At 49.0% G+C, this 21,121-nt stretch overlaps 2 protein-coding genes across 4 annotated transcripts; one reads left to right on the plus strand and one right to left on the minus strand.

Annotated features, from left to right (window-relative positions):
* Window positions 1-3,001: 3,001 nt before the first annotated feature.
* TLCD3A (TLC domain containing 3A) lies at window positions 3,002-14,280 on the plus strand. 3 transcript variants are annotated; one of them, XM_069089712.1, is made up of 5 exons: window positions 3,014-3,260; window positions 3,702-3,785; window positions 10,007-10,211; window positions 11,213-11,308; window positions 12,500-14,280. In XM_069089712.1, the coding sequence occupies exons 1-5, from the start codon at window positions 3,139-3,141 to the stop codon at window positions 12,767-12,769; spliced, it is 777 nt and encodes a 258-aa protein (XP_068945813.1). In that variant the 5' UTR covers window positions 3,014-3,138; the 3' UTR covers window positions 12,770-14,280. The 3 variants fall into 3 exon arrangements, 2 of the variants coding, with proteins under 2 accessions (XP_068945814.1, XP_068945813.1); XR_011168650.1 differs by lacking the exon at window positions 10,007-10,211 and having other exon boundaries at window positions 3,004-3,260; window positions 12,500-12,539; XM_069089713.1 differs by lacking the exons at window positions 10,007-10,211; window positions 11,213-11,308; window positions 12,500-14,280 and adding an exon at window positions 9,080-9,155 and having other exon boundaries at window positions 3,002-3,260.
* Window positions 14,281-14,520: 240 nt separating this feature from the next.
* On the minus strand, window positions 14,521-20,788 carry GEMIN4 (gem nuclear organelle associated protein 4). Its single transcript, XM_069089711.1, has 2 exons — window positions 20,453-20,788; window positions 14,521-18,189 (listed from the first exon to the last, which is right to left on the minus strand). The coding sequence occupies exons 1-2, from the start codon at window positions 20,466-20,468 to the stop codon at window positions 15,017-15,019; spliced, it is 3,189 nt and encodes a 1,062-aa protein (XP_068945812.1). The 5' UTR covers window positions 20,469-20,788; the 3' UTR covers window positions 14,521-15,016.
* Between the last annotated feature and the right edge of the window lie 333 nt (window positions 20,789-21,121).

The raw sequence follows: 21,121 nt of genomic DNA on the forward strand, positions 1-21,121 counted from the left end.
AATAAGAATGTATATGCAGAACCATTATCAGATTGCATACCATCTAGGGGAGGGGAAAGGGGAAAGGAGGCAGAAAAAAATGTAAAACTCAAAAGCTTATGGAAGTGAATGCTGAAAACTAAAATTAAATTAATCTTTAATATCTCACTTTCTACTAACTCATCTCCTAGCCCCATAGAAACAAATACATGTCTGAAAATGTATGTGTATATTCTGTACCTGCCAAGGCAGAAAGCATGCTTCCTCAGTGCTCTTCTGAAACACAGTTGGCTACCGTGTCAATCAGAATTCCGAAGTTGGTCAAAGAAGTTTTCCTTTAGATTATTAAGTCATTGTGCTAACTGTTCTGCTATTTCTGCTCATTTCAGGCTACATCGTTCATGAAAATCTTCCCGAAATTCTTCGGATTTTTTCCATCCATGTTTTCTTACAATAATATTCCATTACATTCATGTAGCCTAATTTGCTTAGCCATTTGCCAACTGATGGGTATCCCCTTAGTTTCGATTCTTTGCTACAACAAAAAGTGCTGCATTAAGCATGTTTCATACCTGTGGGTCTTTTACCTCCATCTTTGCCCTTATTTCGCTTCTCAGGCACCGTATCTGACACATAATAGCTACTTTAGTAAATGCTTGTTGAATGGGATTGCTGAATTCTCTGCACCCCAGTTTTCTCCTCTTTAATTAAAAGTGACAGAGTTGGATTAGAAGATTTCTAACTTCCCTTCCAGTTCTAGTATTTTATGACCAAATTCGAAATTCCCCAGGCTTGGTGTTACATTTGTTTCAAATTCAGAACAGAGTTACTTCAAAAGCTGGGTTTTGTGGGTTGTTGACCTAAGTGCTTATCTATTAATCAATCAACCAAGGAGCCTTTATTAAATGCTCTGATCTAGGCATTAGGGAACTAGGGATGCAAAGACAAAGAAGGAAGCAATCCCTTCTTGAATGAATCTCACATTCCAGCTAAGGAAGACAACAAACATGTAAAAATACAGTATAAACATAAAGTTAATACATACACAGTAATTAAATGCAAGGAAGTTTGGAGGGGAGGGCACTAGCATTTGGGATCAGGAAAGGGTTCATGCAGAAGATGGTGCTTGAGCTGTATCTTAAAGGAAGAAAAGGAAAGGAGGTAGTTCATTCCAGGTCTAGGTGAGCCATCAGTGCAAAGGCATGGAGATGAGAAGTGTATTGTGTCATCAGAACAGAGAGGTAGCCAGTTTGGCTGGATTGCAAAGTATGGGAGAAGTTATATCTAAAGAAGCTGGAAAGAGGTTGGGGACAAGTTCTAATTGGCTTTGAAAGCTAAATAGAGTTTATAATTGAGCCTAAAGGCAAGAGGGAGCCACCGGAGTTGATTAAGAGAGTCCTATGGTAAGATCTGCACTTAAGGAAAATTACTTTGGCAGCATCGAGGAAGAGGGACGGGGGTGGGGGGTGGGGACCAGGGAGGACCCTAGGAAGAAAGATGCCAATACTAGAAATCTGGCTCTGTTACAGACTGAAGAAAAGCTCATATTGAATGGTCTGGGGTACTACCTGGGGCCATTTCTTTATAGAGCTGCTTAGAGACAGTGACCTCTAGAGATTTTCTTCCAACAGGTTGCAATAGAACTTGGTATCTCTTGCTCTCAAAAGCAGGACCTTCTTGTTTGGAACTCTAGCAGCAAGGGCCGTGTACGGTGTCCGTAGTAGAAAGCACCTTGGAAATAGCTAAGATACCCAAACTCTCTCCTTCCTGCTCCACAAGTGAGCATAAGGGGCAAATACCCTATGGGAAGGAGACACCCCACCCTGGTGTGTTCAAGAAACTTTCTGGGGTTCTTGACCTAGAAAGTAGGCTAATCCAGAGCCCGTCACAAGCTGGCTCGAGACTACCTTTCTAGACTTAGAGCGTGCTTCTCCCCTTCTTACACTCCAGCCTAGCTGCTCCCATTTTCTCCCCTTTGCCTATGCAGTCTCTCCATGCCTGGAACGCACCCCTTCCTCGCCTTTTACAATTCCTAGCTTCCCTCAAAGCTCATCTCTCGTGCCAGCCACCACCTTCATGAGGCTTTTCCCCAGTTCCCTAGCTGGAATGTCTCCACAGACACCCTCCTAATTTCTTTCTATGCGTTCTGGATACGATCTATAGCTGTTCATCTATGTACCAGAAGAATGTAAGCCCCTTGAGGATAGGGTGACACTTTTGTCTTTGAATTCCCAAATGTCTACTACAGTATTTTGCACTTAGTAGACGTTTACTAAATGATTAGGGTTTGATATATATCGTTTTCCCCAATACAACGTGATCTTGAGGGGACGGATTAATTCCTTTTTGGCTCTGTATCTTAGGCCAGAGTAAGCGCTTAATGAATGTCAGCAGATTGATGGATTGGTTATCTCGGGCTGCTGATGGGGATGGGTGTGGGGAGGGGGTTGAAGGGATGGGATTGGAGGGGTGAGATGGGGGGGGAGTAAGGGGTGGGGTGGGACTGTGGGGAGGGAGGGCGGCGTGACTGGAGGTGGTCGGGAGCCAGCTGTGAGCCCGATCAGACTCCTTTCCCGAGGAGCCCGCCGCCCCCCTGTCCCCCTGCCGCGTGCCCCTGAGCCCGAGGGCTCTTCTTGGGGCTCCCTAGCTCCTCAGAGACGGCAGAGGGGCGGAAGGGAACGATCCCTCGGGGCGGGGCCAGCTTGCTCTCTCCCGGACTCTCTGGGCCAGGGCTGGGCCAGGCGCGCGGGTGGGGCGCAGCAGCAGCAGCAGCTGTAGGGGTAGCCACTTGCGGGCCGCTGCCGGCCACGTCCCGGGCTCCCGGGCCCCGCCGCGCCCGCTCCGGCCGCGGCTAAGCTAGTGGGGCGCCCGCCGGCCGGAGCCCGCCCAGTGCGGGCAAGCGGCCGCACTCCTAGCCCAGCCGCGGGCCCTGGTCACGCGGGTCCGCGGGCTTTTGGGGGCGCGGGGCAGAGGGAGCTCGGGGGGAGGAGGAAGGTGGGCGGTGGGAGGAGCGCGGCAGGCTGGACGGGACGGGGCTGGGCGGGGCGGGCCGCGCCGGGCCTGGCCGGGCTGGGCTCGGGAGCGGGGCTGAGCCAGCCGAGCTGAGCCGAACCGAAAGGGCCAGAGCGCAGAGCGGCTGGCCGGGGACCCACTGCGCCAATGCTGCTGACGCTGGCCTGCGGCTCGATCTTCTTCCCCGGCTTCTTCATGCTCTGCGCCTGGGGGCTGCACCAGGCACTTCCCCAATGGACGGTCATCGACTGTTTGACGTTCAGCAACAGGTACGCGGCGACAGCGTCCCCAGATGCTGCAGCAGCTGCTGCTTTTGGTGGCACTGGCCATTACGCGGGGGCTCCGGGGACCCCAGGCTGCCCGCGCCATGCTGCGCTAGGCGGGGCGGGGGTGGGGGGTGGCGCGCGGCCGGCAGGAAGCCGAAGTGGGCTGCTTGCTTCTCCCCCTCCTTCCCTCCTGCCGGCCGACTCTTTCCGCGGACCCTCACTGGGACAGAGGGGACAGCGGGGGGCAGAGCAGAGCAGGGGACTGCTCAAATCTTTGGGGCCAGTGTGGATTGGCTCGGGAGTTTGTCTCAGGGACTGATGCCGCAGTTTTAGCCTGTGACTGAAGGAGGTTAGGAAGTCCAAAGTGGGACAGATCTGCGTCTCCTCGCCATTCCCCCAGATTGGTGATGAAGCATCTCTCTTTTCCCCCCTTTCCCCTGTTAGGCTTGTTTCTTCAATCCAGGCTGTCCTGGCTTCTCTCTCCGGCCTCATCGTCGTCTTGTCCTGCACTGATGTGGTTACCTGCAGGTAAGTGCTAATGTCAGTGGGAGAGGAGTAAACATCTCAGCAGGGGATCTTTTTGGGTAGGGACTTCTTGGTAGTGGTTTCCAGGCACCCCTTTGTCAGTACCCCCATTAGGCTGCTGATTATGGGAGTTAAGGAACGACTTTCTCGTCTTCTCCACTTCACCCAGTTCCCTTTCCTATCTTCGAGAATGATGTGAGGAAATTTCTAGTGAACACACCAGGGAATATTGATGGTGTTTTGTTGTTTTCATTCGTGTCCGACTCTTTATGACCCTTTTTTGGAGGGATTTCTTTGGCAGAGATACTGGAGTGGTTTACCATTTCCTTCTCCAGCTCATTTTACAGATGAAGAAACTGAGGCCAACAGGGTTGTGACTTGCTCAGGGCCACACTGCTAGTGTCTGAGGTCGAATTGAACTCGGGTTGTCCTGACTCCAGGCTGGGTGCTCCATTCACTTACACCTAGCTGCCCTAGGAAGTATTGATAATGGTCTCATAATGGGACAGTCTTTGAAAGAAACGTGGTCTAATAAAAAAGAGAATAAAGATTCTAGTCCCAGGTCCAACATGAGATAGTGTGATCCCAGGCCCCCCCCCCAAAAAAAATGTAGCTCAGGTTTGTCCCAATTGCACATGGGAAATAATGCAGAATTTCAGGGCTGTGATACAAATAAATAGGTTAACATAGGGGACACACTTGATGCTTTTAGAAAGTAAAGTGTTACATCCTTCCTTTTGCATAGGCTGGGGCTACAGGTGTGGAATAGTGCATACACTGTCGGGCAAGGTTGATATGGAAGTTGGTTTTGCTGTACTGCTTTTTCCTTCTTTCTTGTTTTTTATTCTTTATTATAAGAGAGAGTTTCTTGAGGAGAGAAGGGGAGGGAGTGGGATTTGTTTGGAAATGAAGGTGATCTGAAGACAAAAGGTTTAAAAAATGTCAACTTTTTTTTAAGGCAAATTGCTAAGTAGAAGCTAGTTCTTACAAAATCTTGAAAAAACGCATTGCTGCCTTTTGTTTTTTTGTCAGTCATTTCCCCTTAGTCCTTATACTCTTCCCCACCCCAACCCCAGAACTTTCCTTATAACAAAAGGAAACATTCAAGCAAAGTCAGTTGGCAGATAATATAACAATACTTAACGATGTATATTGCGGTCCACGTCCATAGTCCCCATCTTTCTCCTGAGAGTAAAGATTTATTGTTTCTCCAGACAAAAGATTTAAAAAAAACATATTTTAGTACAGAGAACTGGGGCTCTTGGTTCTTTCAAATAGCTCCTCTTCTTTGGTCAGCCCTTTGGCAGTGCTAATGTGGTAGATCTTTCACCTTTAAAATAACCTTCCCCAGCACGGGTTGCCCTGCCCTTTTCTCTAGACCCTCTCATCCCTGGCAAAGTTGAGATACTTGATGATCATCCTGAGCTCCTTTTCAGAGAACCCTCTCATGTATGACATCCCAAACAAGGCAGGAAGTGGACAAGTCCTCATCTGTGCACATCACACAAGAATATGGTGTTTCACTCGGAGGAACACGTTTTAAACAGAGACCAGAAGGCCTAGGGTTGAGTGACTTCTCTGCTGACTGGGGCATTTCAGAGGACTTCATTCCACTTCTTGTATCACTTTTCCCAGTCCCAAGCTCTTGCTGTTCTGGGCTAGATTGCATGGTGGTAGGAAACTGATCTTGCTTTTCACTGGTCCCCTTCATTTTGAAATGGGCTATGTAAGATGAACTTGCTTTACCATAGAGACTAGCATGTCCCCATATGGATTTTAACGAGGGCAGAATGAACTTACACAAGTATGTCAAAGCTGGAAGGGAATTTCATTCCCTTCTACAGATGAGGAAGCTGAGGTCTTGATAATTGCCCAAAGTTATTATTATAGGTCTTAAGTCCCACAGTCTGGATTTGAACCTAGGTCTTCTGACTCTTAAGTCCGGAAGAGACAATTGACGTTGGAATCAGAGGAGACCTATATATGTTCAAAGACTAGCTTTCTAACACTAGCTGTTTGGCTTTGGATAAGTCACAGAACCTCAGTTTTTCTATGTGCACAACAGAGACCCTCATGGGTTTGTTGAAAGGCAAACACTGCTATAGAAAATGAGTTCTAATTTTTGCTACATGGTGGCTGATAGAGGCAGAGGGATCAAGGTTTGCCAAAGACTAGTTGTGTGACAGTGGACAAATTTGTGGCCTACTCTCTCTGAGCTAAGATTCTGATCACAAACAAGACAATGGCCTGCATTGGTGAAGGGAGTTTTAGGGAGTTCCTTACTGGTGAAATTACTCCCTCTGTCATCTGTTAACTCCTCCCTTTTGCAAAGGAAAGGAGGCCCAGAAAGGTGAAGGGTCCAAGGTCACATAGTTGTAAGCTGAGAATTTAATGCTTGGGTTTGAATACATATACTATTCAGGATGGATTCATCTCATGATATTGGGTTTTATGCTTTTATTCCCATTGCCTCTCTCAAAAGTAACTAGGTGGTGTTACTAGAGGCTGTTAATTGTAAGGGAAATGAGGCTATAGGAAGAGTTCTTGGCTGGGCTGTTTCCTCTCTTTGTAAACTTAAATATTTATTACTAGTAAAGATAAGCAGGATGGAGGGATTGTGGGTAGATAGTGGTTGGGGTGAAAACATGATGGGTTTGAGGGTGTAGCAAACTCAATATGGCTGATATGAAAGCAAGGACTGCTATCTCAACTACACAGTACCTTGAAAGAGGGAGATGAGTGACGTGACCGTAGGCAGGCCACATCTGGGGACTAGTGTCTTTCATTCTGGAGGCAGCTAGGTGGCATAATGAATACAGCACCAGGCCTGGAGTCAAGAAGCCCTGAGTTCAAATCCTGCCTCGGACACTTACTAGCTAGGTGACCCTAGGCAAGTCATTCAACCCCATTGGCCTCAGTTTCCTCATGTGTCAAATGATCTGGAGAAGGAAATGGCAAGCCACTCCAGCATCTTCGCCAAGAAAACCCCAAATGGGTCACAAAAGGACAGATGTGACTCAACAAAAACAAAAGAAACCAATTATACTGAAAGTTATAAAAATATTTAAAAATAAATATTAATGGACCCCCAATTTAGAGGGACATGAAAGCCCTCTAGGTAGCTGAAGGCCTATCAGATGGAAGAGGGATTAGCCATAACTGGGGGGCAACAAGGGGAATGGGAGTAGAGATTACAAGTGATGTAAAGAGAAACTTCCCCAGAAGTACAGCTGTCCAACAGTGGGACAGACTGCCTCAGGAAAGTCATGGATCTTCTGTCACTGGAGTCTTCAATTAGAAGCTGAACTGCCACCTGTTGGGAAGGTGGCAGGGAGGATTTTTGGTCTAGGTAGCCACTGAGGTTCTTGCCATCTCTCAGACTGTCATTTATTCTGTAGAGCTCTGTACCAGCAAGGCAAATCTCCTCAAACTGCTTTAAGCTTGGCCTGGTGATTCTGAAGCCTGCCTTTCCAAACCAAAGGGACTGAAATAGACTGAATGAGTTGACCCTAAGCAGTTCTACATATTGGTTCCAAGGTTTAAGTGGAGGCTACATATTTCAGAAACACATGATCAATTTCTTCAATTGAAGTCATGACGTGAAGCTTGTGGGAAAAAAATGGGGACAAGGGCAAGCTACAAATTTCTGTAAACTATATAAAACAACATTTCCACATCAGCCCTTTGAGGCAAAGGGAATGGGGGAGAAATTCTGGACTTTACTTTCTCATAGGGATTCTTAGTGGTAATAATTCCTAAAATTTCATATTGCTTTAAGGTATAAAATTTCATATTGCTTCTTAACCTTTTTGTGGAATGGACTCTGTTGGCTGTAAATTACTCCCTTCACACCACGTTGTAGCAAAGCCTTTCTCAAAGGCACAAAATAAAACATAGAATTATGAAGGAAACCAATTAGACTGAAAGATGACTAAATATTCTTTTTTTTTATTTTTAAAGAAATTTCATGGACCCAGGCAAAGAACCTATACCAAGTTATTTGATTGAAACTGCCTTTTATATTTTTCAGAGAGTCTAGATCTTTTCATTTTCAAGGCACTCATGAGGGAAGATCTTGGTAGAACCATGATACAGAGATAGAAAGCAGGAGGCTACGAGTTAGGACCCTTCAAATTTGACTTCATCTCTGTGGGGGAAAAAACTAGGTTTGTGCCTTAGTTCTCCTATTTGTAAAAGTAGGCAGCAGCCAAAATGGGACAGTGGAAACACAGAACTGAACGGTTAGAGGGGACCTGTGAGGACCTAAAAGTCAAATCTGCCCACTATTAACATACCCAAAGAGTAGTCATCCAGCCTTTGCTTAAAAACCTGTAAATGCACCTTCAGACAGATCCTGGGTCTCTTCCTGTGTGACCTCAGGGAAGGTAGTTAACCTCTATGGGTCATCAGTTTCCTCATCTGTAAAATGAGGATCAACTAGATCAGGGCTTCTTAAACTTTTTCCACTCTTGACCCCTTCAGCAATTCTTAAAACTGTGGGTCTTGACCCTATTTGGGGGACTATGCTGGGCCAGATCAGAGATGAACAACCTTTTTAATGGCATGGACCCCTTTGAACTGCTCCATTTAAGTTGGAGGTTAGTGAAAATAAAGGTGTCATTTCCCCCCAATCCAAGTTCACAGACTCCAGGTGAAGCTTTTTTTTTTTTTGTCCAGCTCTGAATCCAATCATCTGATACTGTTGATGTGAGGATGTAAGAGCCCTTGAATCTCCTGGAAAGTCTTCAGCAAATACCCAAACATTTCATCACCATAGACTTCATTTTGTCTTCATTTTAATTTTTCTTTAATCGGTGAGGTACTGGAGAGCATTTCTCTACCGGCCACCCCCAAATCTCTTGCATTTGGATTAGTCTTTCCAATTTTTTGCTCACTGGAACCTCCAAAACCCTGTGAATTAAGCTGCTATTTTCCTGATGAGACTAAGACACAGAGCAATGGAAGACTTTGCCCAAATGCCCAGAGCTTTGCCAGGACCAGAAACTAGGTGTCTAGTTAATTCACTCAGTTACCTCTAATGACCTTTGCCCTACAGCTATAATTCAGCATTTCGGTAAATCATGGAAATGCCAGAGCTTCCCTTTAAAGGCCAGGCCCCTCTGGCTTTCAGGAGCTTTCTTGTATTTTCAAAGGGGTAGTTATTCTAATTGTAGAATTGCTTCATCCAAGCCACCAGGCTAGAGAGAGCCCACTTACTACCAACCACACCCCTGCAATCCTTGCCAGAGCAAAGTCCAGGTCATTGATTCCCATTATAGCTACTTCATTCATTGCAGGCTTGGCTGCAGTTCCCCTTGTTTATTCATAGTGTAATTAAGGAACAGGAAGTCTGGGATCATCTCAATAGGAAAATTGCACCATTGGCTGCATCTCTCCCAGGGTACACAAACTGGATCTCTATTGTTATATATTCAGGTAAAATTTTTGTATGTGGAGAGGTTGGTCATTAACTGGCACTGAGGCTGCCATCTGTGGGCACTCCTGTTCCTACTCCATCCTAGGGCATTAATAGAGGACCCTCTGGGAAAGATTTACACCATCTATGATGTTCATGCCATAGCTTGGTTATTTTCACACTGGTTACATACAGGTGGCACCTGAGCTGGAATAGCAGGGCAAATTGCCACAGAAGCCACCCAACAGGTTACAGCCACACCCAGGGCTGGGGTTCTATGTTCTAGTGGGACCTTGATGGGTATGTGTGAGAGACAGAGAACTGTGAGATGTGTAAATGTAGGCTTGGGCTTTTCAGACTGCCAACTCCAGCATGTTAGTGCTGCCACTGGAGTTAAACTGGAAAGAGGAGCTTTGGTCTAATTCCCACATCAGTTCCTTAGAAGGGAGTGTTGGCAGCTTTGAGGGGTGGGTAACTTGGACACACCACAAAAGGCCAGTTAAGTCCATTACAAGGGACCAGCTAGACTAGACAAAAACGAAACACTTAACAGTCCCAGTTAAAATAAGTAAATGATGTCGAGCAGATCTCTGGCTTCTGTTTGGCTCCTCCACTGAGCTACCCAATGTTCAACATTTTCACTTCATTGTTTACTCTGAGGTGTTCTTTTCTGGCAAGCATTTGGAGCGATAGCTGCTACGTAAGTAGCGAGTGGGTCAGCGCCAGGCCAAACTGTGATGAGCGGGCAGATCCTTGGGCTCCAGGGTCGCAGAATCCACCTCTAGAATGTTCATGTGCTTCCCTCTAGGCACTGGCTTGCTCGAGAATATATATGGGTTTTGATTCCATACATGATCTACGACCTAGGCGCTATGTACATTTGCTACTGGTACGGAAACAGAGGCGAGGATAAGAAACACTCTCTCGCCATCTTTAGGAACTTCCTCAAGCATGATCGCCTCATGCTCACGCACCATATTTTCATTCTGATCGTTCTTGTACCCATTGCACAGGTAAGTGTTTACAGGACGGTGTCACCGTCATTGCAGGGGACATTCTCCATGCCTGTGGAACCCCAGCTGCACCTTGGATGTCCTTTTCCCTTTCCAGTTTCATTTGTTCTCTTAGTTGGCTGGCTCCAGTGTGGCTGCCCAGCCCCTTTTGCCAGCCACGTAAATGACATGCACGGAACCATACTTTGAATATTTTTAGTCCATTTCATAGTTATCATAGCCCATGAACTCACCTTTTGGCCAACCTGCTGTTTAGCAAGGTTTGTTCTCAGTCAGCAGGCACACCATTTGGTGCAAGCCCCCATCATCAAGGTCCTTCCTATTCGGTAAGACCTGCCAGTGCCCACCAGCTTATGCTCCACTAACTAAATGCTTTCAAGAACTCTGGATCATCTCCATGCCATGACAAAGCATCAGTTAGATTTAAGTAAACTCGAAAAACTACCATTGGACTCACCCACAAGTTGTGCCTGTCCACTCCTGCCCCCACTTCCCATAGCACCAGGCAGCCAGTGTCCTCAGTATATATAATGGGACAATTATTTTAAAAAGTGAAAACTTCAACTGGCTGAGTGTTGTGTCTTTATAATGCTAAGTAGCTGCTTTCTTTTCATGGAGTTAGACCTACTATTTTGCTACCAAGAAGGTGAAGCCTTCAGGAGAACAAGGTGCAAGCCCGCTTAATGTTTGGCTAGATGTGGATTCCCATGAACTCACAGAGAAGAGACAGTCGGCGGGGGCGGGGGAGACGTTGAGTGAGTTCCTAGGTCCCCTCCCTGGCGGTGATGGCAGTCCTTTGGTTGGATAGATCATTCCCCAGTGATGGCAGCTGCTCAGGCACCGTTTGCCCCCACTTCCAAGTTCAGTCTTTAATTTTCTCCTTGGTGGTCAAGGCTCACCATGTCGGCTGGCCTGGCTCCCATGCCCTGCCGGCACTCTGCTGCCCTCCTTCAGATCCAAAGGCACACCTTTCTCAGGTCTTGCTTTCTTCTCACTTGCAGGTGATCAGGGGAGAACGAGGTGACTTCTTTGTAGGCTGCATCTTCACAGCAGAATTCAGCACTCCTTTTGTGTCGCTGGGCAGAATTCTGATCCTGGTATGTAAAGAATCAGGGTCAGAGCTGGAAGGGAACGGATGAGAACATCTAGCCCAACCCTTTCATTCTACAGATAAGGTTTGCTCCATATCATCCTGCAAGCTCATGTATGACAGAATGTATTATAAAAAGGGACCTCGTTTTATCAATACAGTCACAGAGAAAGCCCCTGGGTGTAGTGAGGCAGGAGATCCACTGGATGGCCTTGTGTTCTGAGGCCTGGTGGAGGGCATGCCAGGCAACCCCCTGTCCTAGGGCTCCCTGCAGAAGCATTTCCATGGGGGCCATTCCCATCACTAGAACTTGAAGTGTGTGCCCAGCTCTGGTCGGGTGATCTTCCTACCAGGCCATGGAATCTTAGTGCTGGGAGGAACCTCAGAGCTCACTGAGTCTCCTCACCCATGAGGTCTACAATCCCTTCGACAACAAACCCAATCCAGGAATGGGCACCCAGCCATTCAGAACAGACTCTTCCAGTCTGGGACAGTTCTCATGGTGAAGATTCCTTCCCCTTTACATCTAACATAAAGTTGTCTTATCTCCTTCCATTGGGCTAATTCTGTCTTATGGGGCAGAACAAGCCTGACCCCTCTTCCATGTAATCACCTTTCAAATACCAGGACCCCAATAACAGCATCTATATGCGTGCACGCACACACATACACACATGCACACACACACACAGAGGCATACTCTACAGATTACATGTAGCCTATATCTTAAGATAGACTATATTTTACATTCTATATATGTACTACATGTAGTGCATATATATGTGTACTACTGAAGCATTACAGTATATAGATGTGTGTGTATATATACAGGGGTCCCCAAAGTCTTAAAACTGCACCAAGACTTTGAGGACCCACTCCAGTATATGTGTGTGCCTATAAACACATATAAATATATACACACATGTATATATTCTGTGTACATACAACACACATGTATATGTGTAGGCATAGATACACACACACATATAAGACTCAATCCAAGTAATGACTGCCATCTTTGGTTGAGTCCAAAGGCCCTCCAGAATACAGAGGTTCCCCACAGTCCTTTGGCATCCAAGGGGTCTCCCCCGATGACTCTTATTGCCATTGAACCCAAGTAGAAAAGGCAGAGAGGTTGCCCAACCACCTCTAGCTGCTTGATGAGTCTCTTTTCTTCCCACTTCCTCTCCTTCTGCAGTGCAAGAAGCAGCACACGTTTGCATACAAGCTCAATGGAGTCCTGACACTGGGGACCTTCTTTTTCTGCCGCATCCTCGTCTTCCCCTTCATGTACTGGTCCTATGGCCGACAGAACGGGCTGAACGTGCTGCAGACACCATTCCACATCCCTGTCTTGTGCAACGTCATCAATGCCCTCCTCATCTCACCTCAGCTCTACTGGTTTGCTCTGCTCTGCAGGAAGGCAGCCCACATGTTTGACACTTCCCAGGCCAAAAAGGGTGGTTAGTGGATCCTGTGACCAGAGCCTGAGGAGGAGGGGATATCCTCCCACACTACCTGCCTCCTCCACATTCCATGGAACTATCTAGGCCCTGGCTGGCCTCTGTTTTCTGGTAGGCAATAGGGAGGTGGACGGGTTGGGTTTTAGAAGGAATAGTTACATTTCCTCCCTACTCTGCCTTTTTACAGAAGCACATTCTCATGGATAACAACTACAGTATCAGGTTGTGGCATGTGAGCAGCTGAGGAAGCTGGCACATGGCTACCAATCACCAGATGGTTTGTTAGCTCTGAGGATGCTGCTGGAGTCTAATCTCAAAGAGCTGGGCAGGAGGTGCCACAGAAGTTTGAGGGAGACAAGACAGATAGACCTGGTGACCAAGTGGCCTCTGCCAGGCTATTTGCATGCTGACTTAACAGTATGGTTTTTACACATCCTTTTGCTCACCTCCTTTGATCAAGGAACAGCCTATACTGGGCCAGCAGGACCAAAGACCAAAGCAAAATTTTGCTGATTACCTGTGTACATTCTGGGAATAAGAGGCCAGAAGAACTGGGGCTGCAGTTTTGTTTTTTTCTTTCCTAGGCTGACATAAGTCTCAAGTGCCCCTATTTCCCTTCACTCTTACCCTGGTGCCAGTTTTTTAACACTCACATCCACCATTCCCTGGGATGGGATGGAGGGGTACTACTACCAAGGAGCCAACAATTTTTACAAGATGCCAGTTGTGTCTGTTTCAACTTTGCAAGCCAAGTTAGGGAAATCAGAACCATTAACTGGTAAACCACACTCTCCTCGGATTTCTTCCTTGCATCCGGTTTGTTCAATGTCCACATGCTCAGGACTGCCTGATGTCTAGTAAAACACAGGATTTTAACAGCTCCCCAACCTATGGCTCACATTCTTCTCTAGATGAGACTCCAGTGGCCTTAGAAAAAAATTCATGTCTGGACTACTAAATTTTTCCCCCTATTTTCCTGATAGTCTAGTGTTCTGACCAGAAACCATGAGTCCTTGACAGCTCAACTACCTTAGAAAGGAGTCTAACACAAATACCCAGGCCCAAACGAAAGCTAGATGCCCCTCTCCATATGCTCAACCCCCTCCTTGTCACCAGCTACTTTGCAATTGGAAATCTAAGTGCCAACTCTAAACACTCCTTATAAAAATAAGATGTTTAGGAATTATGCTGTGGCAAAGTATTTTTTAAGCTAGAATTTTTTTTTTTAAATAAGGTATCTTCCCATCAGTTGTGATTCCATTGTCTTTTAAAAGTGGTAGTTTATTTAACAGTAATGACTTGGTTCAGACTCTTGCTGTCTGACTTAGTCTAATGGGTGCTGTTTGTTTTTCTGAACCTATAAAATGCTATACAAGTTTTAGGCTTGTCTTGGTGTTTTGTTTACTGATAATTTATCTGAAAGAAAAAATTCCCTCATGGAGATTAAATTGCATTAATGTTTGTCCTACTTACTCTCATTGTGAAAAATATCAATAAAGATTTCTTTTTAAAACCATTTGATGGAAGGAGTGACTATAGTCTCTGCTTCCATTTTGTCTCAGTGAGAACATACCTGAGTATCTTCAGGATTATCCTGCCTCAGTCTAAGGGGGATTTCCTGCAGCCTGGGCCAGTTCCCAAAGTGATCTTGGTGGGCACTGGGGAGAGAATCCCAGCTGTCCCATTTCCCTTCAGTCTGATCTCAGTGAGAAAATTAGCAATCAAGCTCGAGGCACAATGACAGCCAAACTGGATTTCCAAAGAACAAGTCCAGTAAGAGTTGACTTTTATTGCTGCTGCCCTATCCTCTTGATGCCATCCATCCAGCTCCTTCTACCAGCACTCATTTTACACTTAAAACAACTTCTCCCATCCCTCCCTCCCTCCCTCATAACCTGTGGGTCAACCCATGTGCCCACTTGCTGGGCAATGGATCTGGAGGTCTGGTCATGGACAAAGTGAATCCTCTCCAGCACGACTTGAGGTTGCAACAAGTTCAGTGAGGACGATTTCAGAGGGTGTTAGAGTCTAGGATTGGTGATTTGGGACCAATTATAAAAGGATGGGAAAGGTTCAAAAGAAAATGTAAATTTTATTATAACTATTACAAATGCCCAAGAAAGTATTTTCTTCTTTACATACCGTACCCTTGGTGTCTCTTGCCTCTCCTATTTCCTATAATTGTGATCGTCCCATCATGCCCGGAGTCTGCCTCCCTTCCATGGAAGACCAGCATTTCCAGGTGGGGGTCATCAAAAGCTGTTGATCTTCTGCAGCAAAGTTTCCCGCTGTTCTCTTGGGCCAACGTTCTCGGCAATGGACTTGAGGAAGTGTCGCTCGTTTGCCTTCCGGAGCATGGAGTTTGTGGAGGTGTCACTTTTGCTCAGGACTTCATAGTAAGAGAGAACCTCCAGGGCTAGAACATAGAGGGGCTCACAGACCTCCTCAGGAAGCATGGCCATGATGTGGAGGATGTGGCAGAAGAGTTGAGTGTAAACAAACAAGGTTTCCTGTGTCAAGTCTCTCTCCTGTCCTTGGACACACGGGCATAGGGACTGGACCTTGATGGAGTCAAGCAGATCAGTCAGGCTGCTACAAATGAGCTTGACCACATGGCTCCAGCCTTCGGCAGGAAGCCAGTTAGAACAGCTCGGGCTGCAGAGGAACTGGAAACCTCTCAAGAAGAGCACAGAGAGCTGCAGCTCTTGGGCAAAGGGTTTCAGGTTGAGCAGTGGAACAAACTGGACATACTCAAGACTGTATGGGACATGCAATAGTTGTTTTTGCAAAAGACTCTTGGTCAGCTGGTGCAAGCATTTCCACTCATTGGGGCTGCACCAAGGCAAAACTTGCACCAAGGCCACGAGGAAGCCCTTGCTGAAGAAGCTGACCTCCTCGGGGTTGCCTGTATCCACAGCCAGGAGGGACAGCATGTGCTCACAAGTGTCAACAGAGATACAGCAGCACTCCATCCAAGCCAGAAGGCCCGTGCCAGGCCCATAGGCTGGGTGATTCTGGGAGGTCCAGTCATCCTCAGAAAGCTTGCAGATCTCAAAGAGTGTGGCTGGTACTTCGCACTTAAAGTGACCCTTAAAGACAGTCCGCAGCCGCAGGCCCACAGTCCAGTCAAGCTGTTCGGTCTTCCGGTGGAGCCAGGACAAGGACTTGGTCCAGTTCTCTGGACTGGGGTTCTCCTCCTTGGGCAGCACCACCTCACAGAGCTGCTCAAGGATGCCGATCACCATATCTTTAGAGTCCAATGAGAGGTGCCGCTTTGCCTTGGGGTGCTGCCAATACTTGGTGTAGCTGTCTAGCAGCTGGCACAGAATGAAGAGGAGGGGGAATGGAGAACAGGACAGGAGCCAGTAACCATCAGAGCATGGCTTTGCTTCCAGAGCCTGAATGAAGATCCTGAGACAAAGGTCCACCTCTTCCATATGCAGCATCAAGTAAGGCAGGACAAACACTTTAATTACCTCCTCAGGTACCAGAAGAGGAGTCAAGGGGATGGTGCTGGTCTCTTGGTCTGGGGGATTCATCAAGTAGCTAAGAAACTCCAAAAACTGCTTTTCCTCCTTGGCTGATGAAAGCTTCCCCCAGACGGTTTCTTTGAGACACGCCACCAGCAGAGAGGTGGCTAAGCTTGGATCTTGCTCTCCCTCAGCGAACCTGAGGGCAGGGAAGGCACTCAGGATCTGAGCCAGGAACTTGTGAGCCCCAAGATTGACCATGGCAAGGCTGCACATCTTCTTAACCGTGGCTTCTGGGTGGAGCACGATCAGCCTGGCCACGGATGCAATGGCTTTGGCGAGGCCTTGCTCAGAGGCACTCTGGGTGATCTGGTTGAAAGTCATGTTCAGGTCCTCCTGGAAACCCTCCATGTAAGTGACTAGCTTCTCAGAAAGGCCCTTCCATCCCCAGGAGCTCAAGATGCCTGAGAGCACTTTGTTTTTATCCAACAAAGAGAGGTCAGAGTAACAGTCCAGAATCAAGCTGGTGACTTCTTGTGCCTGCGCCTCAGGGACCTCTCGGCCCAATGTGTTGACTGTCATGACTGTTTCCAGCAACTTCAATACTAAGTCCGGTTCCCGGAAAAGGGCCTTGTTTTTCACGAGGCAGTCTAGCCACTCAGCTGAGAAAGCCCAATTCTTCTCAGAGGCAAAGATGTAGCACATCTCCATGTGCCGGTCCATCTTTTGCCCGATGATGGCCATGGCAATGGCGGCAGTGATGTCCTCTGAGCTCTTGCCCTTCAGACTCATGTTGGTCTTCCTCAGGAAGTTCTTAACACATTCTGCCAGCTCTGAGACAATCTGCCCCTCATCCTTGGAGAGATCCCTGGTGTCCAGGTAGCCCTTCAGGTTCTGGTTGAAGGAGGTCAGGCTGTCGCACAGACGATAGCTCCCGTAGCTCAGCCTCTGACTGCTGTTGAGCACGGCTTGCAGCTCCTCCCCCCACTGCTGCAGCAGGCTGTGCAGGTACCCAAAACCCACAAAGAGGGTCTCATTAGGCAGCTTGGCCAGGGAGGTCAGGCTCACATCCCGCTCAGCCTCTTTCACCTTCTCAGCCAGGTCCTGCTGGTGGTAAGGGTTCTGGGTGTCTGAATTCCACAGGGTGATGACGGTTGCGAGCTTGTCTAAGTACACGGTGATTGACAGTTCCTGTGGGTCTTCCTCCACCAGGGCAAAGACAGTCAGCATGTCAGCCAGGTTAGCCACGGCACAGCACTTCAGGCTGGGGGCTGTGATGTTGTTCTGGATCTGCTTGAGGCCATCCAGCAGCACCTCCAACAAAGACATGATCGGGCAGGCGTCAGGGTCGGCCTTGAACCTCTTTGGGGGATGAGAGAATTCATCTGAAGATGACAGGTACTTGTGCGCCATTGTCCGAAACTGGGTGAGCAGAGGGTCCTTTGAGTCCACTTTGTGCTTCATCATTTCCCACCAGACATCCAAAAAGAAGGTTACATCTTGTAAGGATGTGTCACTGGCCACATGCTCCACAAAACGTTCCAGTTCTGAACGGCAGATGTTGGAAGGCAGGGCCATCAAGAGCTGGATGAAGAGCCCAGATGCCTCAAGGGACTTGAGCAACTCAAAAAGGACGGTGTGGTTGATGGTGGGGATCATGTTTCCCACTGAGAAGAAGATGTCTTCTTGCCAGCTAGCATCTGTGTCTGAAGGTGTGACGGGGCAGGGCTGGAGGACCTTGGCCCAGATGATGATCAACGCTTTCTTGGTCCACGCATGGGGGTGGGACTGGGCAATTGCAGAGGAGATCTCTCTCAAGGCTTCAATGATGGGCTGTCCAACTTGCTCCCAGTCAGACTTCTTGAGTTCTGCCAGAGCCTTTGGGCTGAACAGCTGCTCGGCCAGCAGGAATCCCCCATGAAGAATGGTAGTTTCTTCACAGATATTCAAGGGTCCTGTGTGAAAGGAAAACATACAGGATGAGCAGAGACAAATCTTTCAGGACAATAAACAAAAAGATTTCCTGGAAACAGACTCTTCTTAAGGAAATGGCCATCAAATGCCAATCACGTGCCAAAGAGCATTCTTGTACACACGGAATTGACACCTCCTACTGACTTCAGGTGGCTTTGCCCCACTGCCACCCAGAAACAAGGCTTACCAAGGGCAGCTGAATCTGCCATTTATTTGTTCTTTCTTATATATCCTTAAAAAGGTTTCAAAGAGGCTCATGGATTTCAAGGAACCACTCAACCCTCCAGGATCTCTTTTCCGTCAAGGAAAGCAAGCTAACTCTGGGCTTCTCTAGAATCCCCTGGTAGAGCTGAGGCATCAGCATAAAAACCAGAACATGCCCTTAAACTGTTCCTGCAGATCAGTATGGTGCCTCTTCTTTACAGACATAAGCTGGAAGAGACTCTTTCAGAACCTTTATGAAACCACATGAGGTTTCTCATGGTGATTTCCTCCTGTCTCTGCTTCTTTGGTGTGGCACCCTCCACCTCAGAGTCCCTCACTTCCTTCAAGATCCAGCTCAAGCACAGCCTCCTCCATGGTGACCCCCCCCCAATATCTTATTTGTGTTTTCTTTGCATACACTCATCTATGGCCCTGGTGTTCTCCGCATTAGAACTTGAGCATTCCACATGTCTGTGTATCTGGTGCCTAGCAGACAGACTAGCACATAGTAAGCACTTTTAAATAGATCTTTATTGTCTGGTCCCACAAAAGGATGTTGAGGTTTCTCCTTACTTTCTTTATAGCAATCGGGGTTAAGTAACTTGCTCAAGGTTACACGGCCAGGTGTTTCTGGGTGGGTGCTAAGTGTCTGAGCCCGGGATTCGATCCCCAGGTCATCCCGACACTGGAGCTGGTGCTCTTTACTGGCTGTGCCACTTGGCCACCCCTTCTCCTTACTTTCAAGGCCAAACTTGAGCTGGATGTGGTCCGCTGGACACTCCAGGGCTTCATGGAACCCTAACCCCCCACTTCCCTCCCTAGGCATTTCAGATTCCCTTCTGTCTTTCCCTACTGAAAATGGACCTGCCCTCCAAATCAACCCATCTGAGGGTCACAGTTAAAACTGGCAAGGAGCTTGGGGCCATCTAGTCCAACCCCCACATTTTATGGAATTGAAGCCCAGCCAGGTGACCACTGTACCATGTTTTTTTGGGGTCCTCCTTTTCTTAGACCTCCCTGGGCTTCCATAATGCTATGCCCCATCCCATTATGCTAAGCCTAATTCTGAGGATTCTCATTCCTTCCCTCTTTCTGCCTCCTCTTCTCCTTTTTTCTACTCCCAATTGTAGGTATTCCTCAAAGTCCATTTTTCACTGCTCTCCTCTAGCCTTCCAGCAGAGAACTCGCCCTTTTAAACCTCAACCATCACACCATGTGAAAAATTTCCAATGTCTCCAGCCCTGACCTCTCTCCCCAGCTCCAAGTGCCTGACTGATATCAGCATTTGAATTTCCTTCCATCGACCCCAGCCTCCCTTCCTGGAGATTCGTCACCCCAGATTCAGGGGTGCATTTATTTCCCCTTCTTCCCACAGCGTCTGTCTGGCCAGGCCGGGCCTAATTACAATCGGCACCTCCTGGTCAGGCCTATCACTCGGTGGTCATTAACGACTTTGTAACAGCGCCTGGCCCAGCTCCTGCTCTCCGGACCCCCGCTGGGCAGTCACTCCCGCTGCCCACGGCCCACTGGCGCCGGTCAGAGGCTGCCGAGGCGAGCGGGTCCTTTGGCTTCTAGGTGACTTTAGGGGCGGCGCACCCATTTCTACAGATGAAGCCTCGGAGAGCCAAGGGAGCTTCGTGAGGGTCACAGGGGAAGGGGCAGGGGTCCGGATGCGCCCCATCCTGGCAGTCCAGGGGGGCTTGGGGGGGAGGGGGGTGATTCCGGTGCCTAGACCCGTCATTGCCTCCAGCACCCGCTCCAGGAGCCCAGCACGTGGTGGGGTCCCTTCCCCCTTGGAGCCTCGGTCTGCTCCTCGCTGAGGGCCCCCATCCTCTCCCCCGCGGGGTCCCCTCCGGCCCCAGCCTCCTCCACACCCCACCTCCGGGCGCGGGGCCCGAGAGGGGCAGGGGAGAAGGCGGGAGCGCCGAGGGCTCACCGCGCATGCCCGGCCCTGCCCGCGCCCGGCGGAGCGCGGCGGGGGGGACCGCGGGGCCGCGCAGGCGCCCAGTGGGGGGGCCCGGCCCGGCCCGGCTGGCTCACCTAGGTCCATGGCCATGGCGGCGGCGGCTTCGGTCCCCGGCGGCAGCGCTGCCCTGCGGGGCTGCCCGCTCCCCGCCCCCACCGCGGGCCCGCCCGAGGCTCGCTCCCGAGGATTGTGGCGTGGGTGCCAGCGCACAATGGGCAGCGCGGCTATCCCCCGCGCGCGGCCGGCAGGCCCGCAGTCCCAGCTCCGCCTCCGGTCCTCTCGGCTGCGGCCGCGTCCGCTCCTCCAACCCTCTTCCCTTTTCCCTTCCCACCGGCTGCCCGCGCCTGAGCCGACCAACGAGACCCAGTGCGGCCTAGAGGGCTCCCCTCCCCCTTCCTCTCCCTCTCCCCTTCCCCTCCCCTCCCTCTCCCCCCCCCCCACAGCGCCCCCTACCGGGCCGGACCATCAACCGAGGAATCTTAGGGCAAGTAGCGGCTAACGGGCGGGCGGGCCCCTGCGCACGCGCCCCCAGCCGACCCAACCCGACCCGACCCGATCCGACCCGACCTCGGCCAGAGACACAGACACAGTGCCCCTATAGCCACACCTTCCACATAGACACACAGTGCCCCTATATATACCCCTTCCATAGACACAGAGTGCCCCCCTAGACACCTCTTCCAAAGACACAGTGCTCCCCTAGACACCCCTTCCACATAGCCACAGAGTGCCCCCTAGACACC

Source organism: Petaurus breviceps, unplaced genomic scaffold (assembly GCF_028583685.1).
Source record: "Petaurus breviceps papuanus isolate PSGF00001 unplaced genomic scaffold, PetGlider_PUasm1.0 186, whole genome shotgun sequence".
NCBI lineage: Eukaryota > Metazoa > Chordata > Mammalia > Diprotodontia > Petauridae > Petaurus > Petaurus breviceps.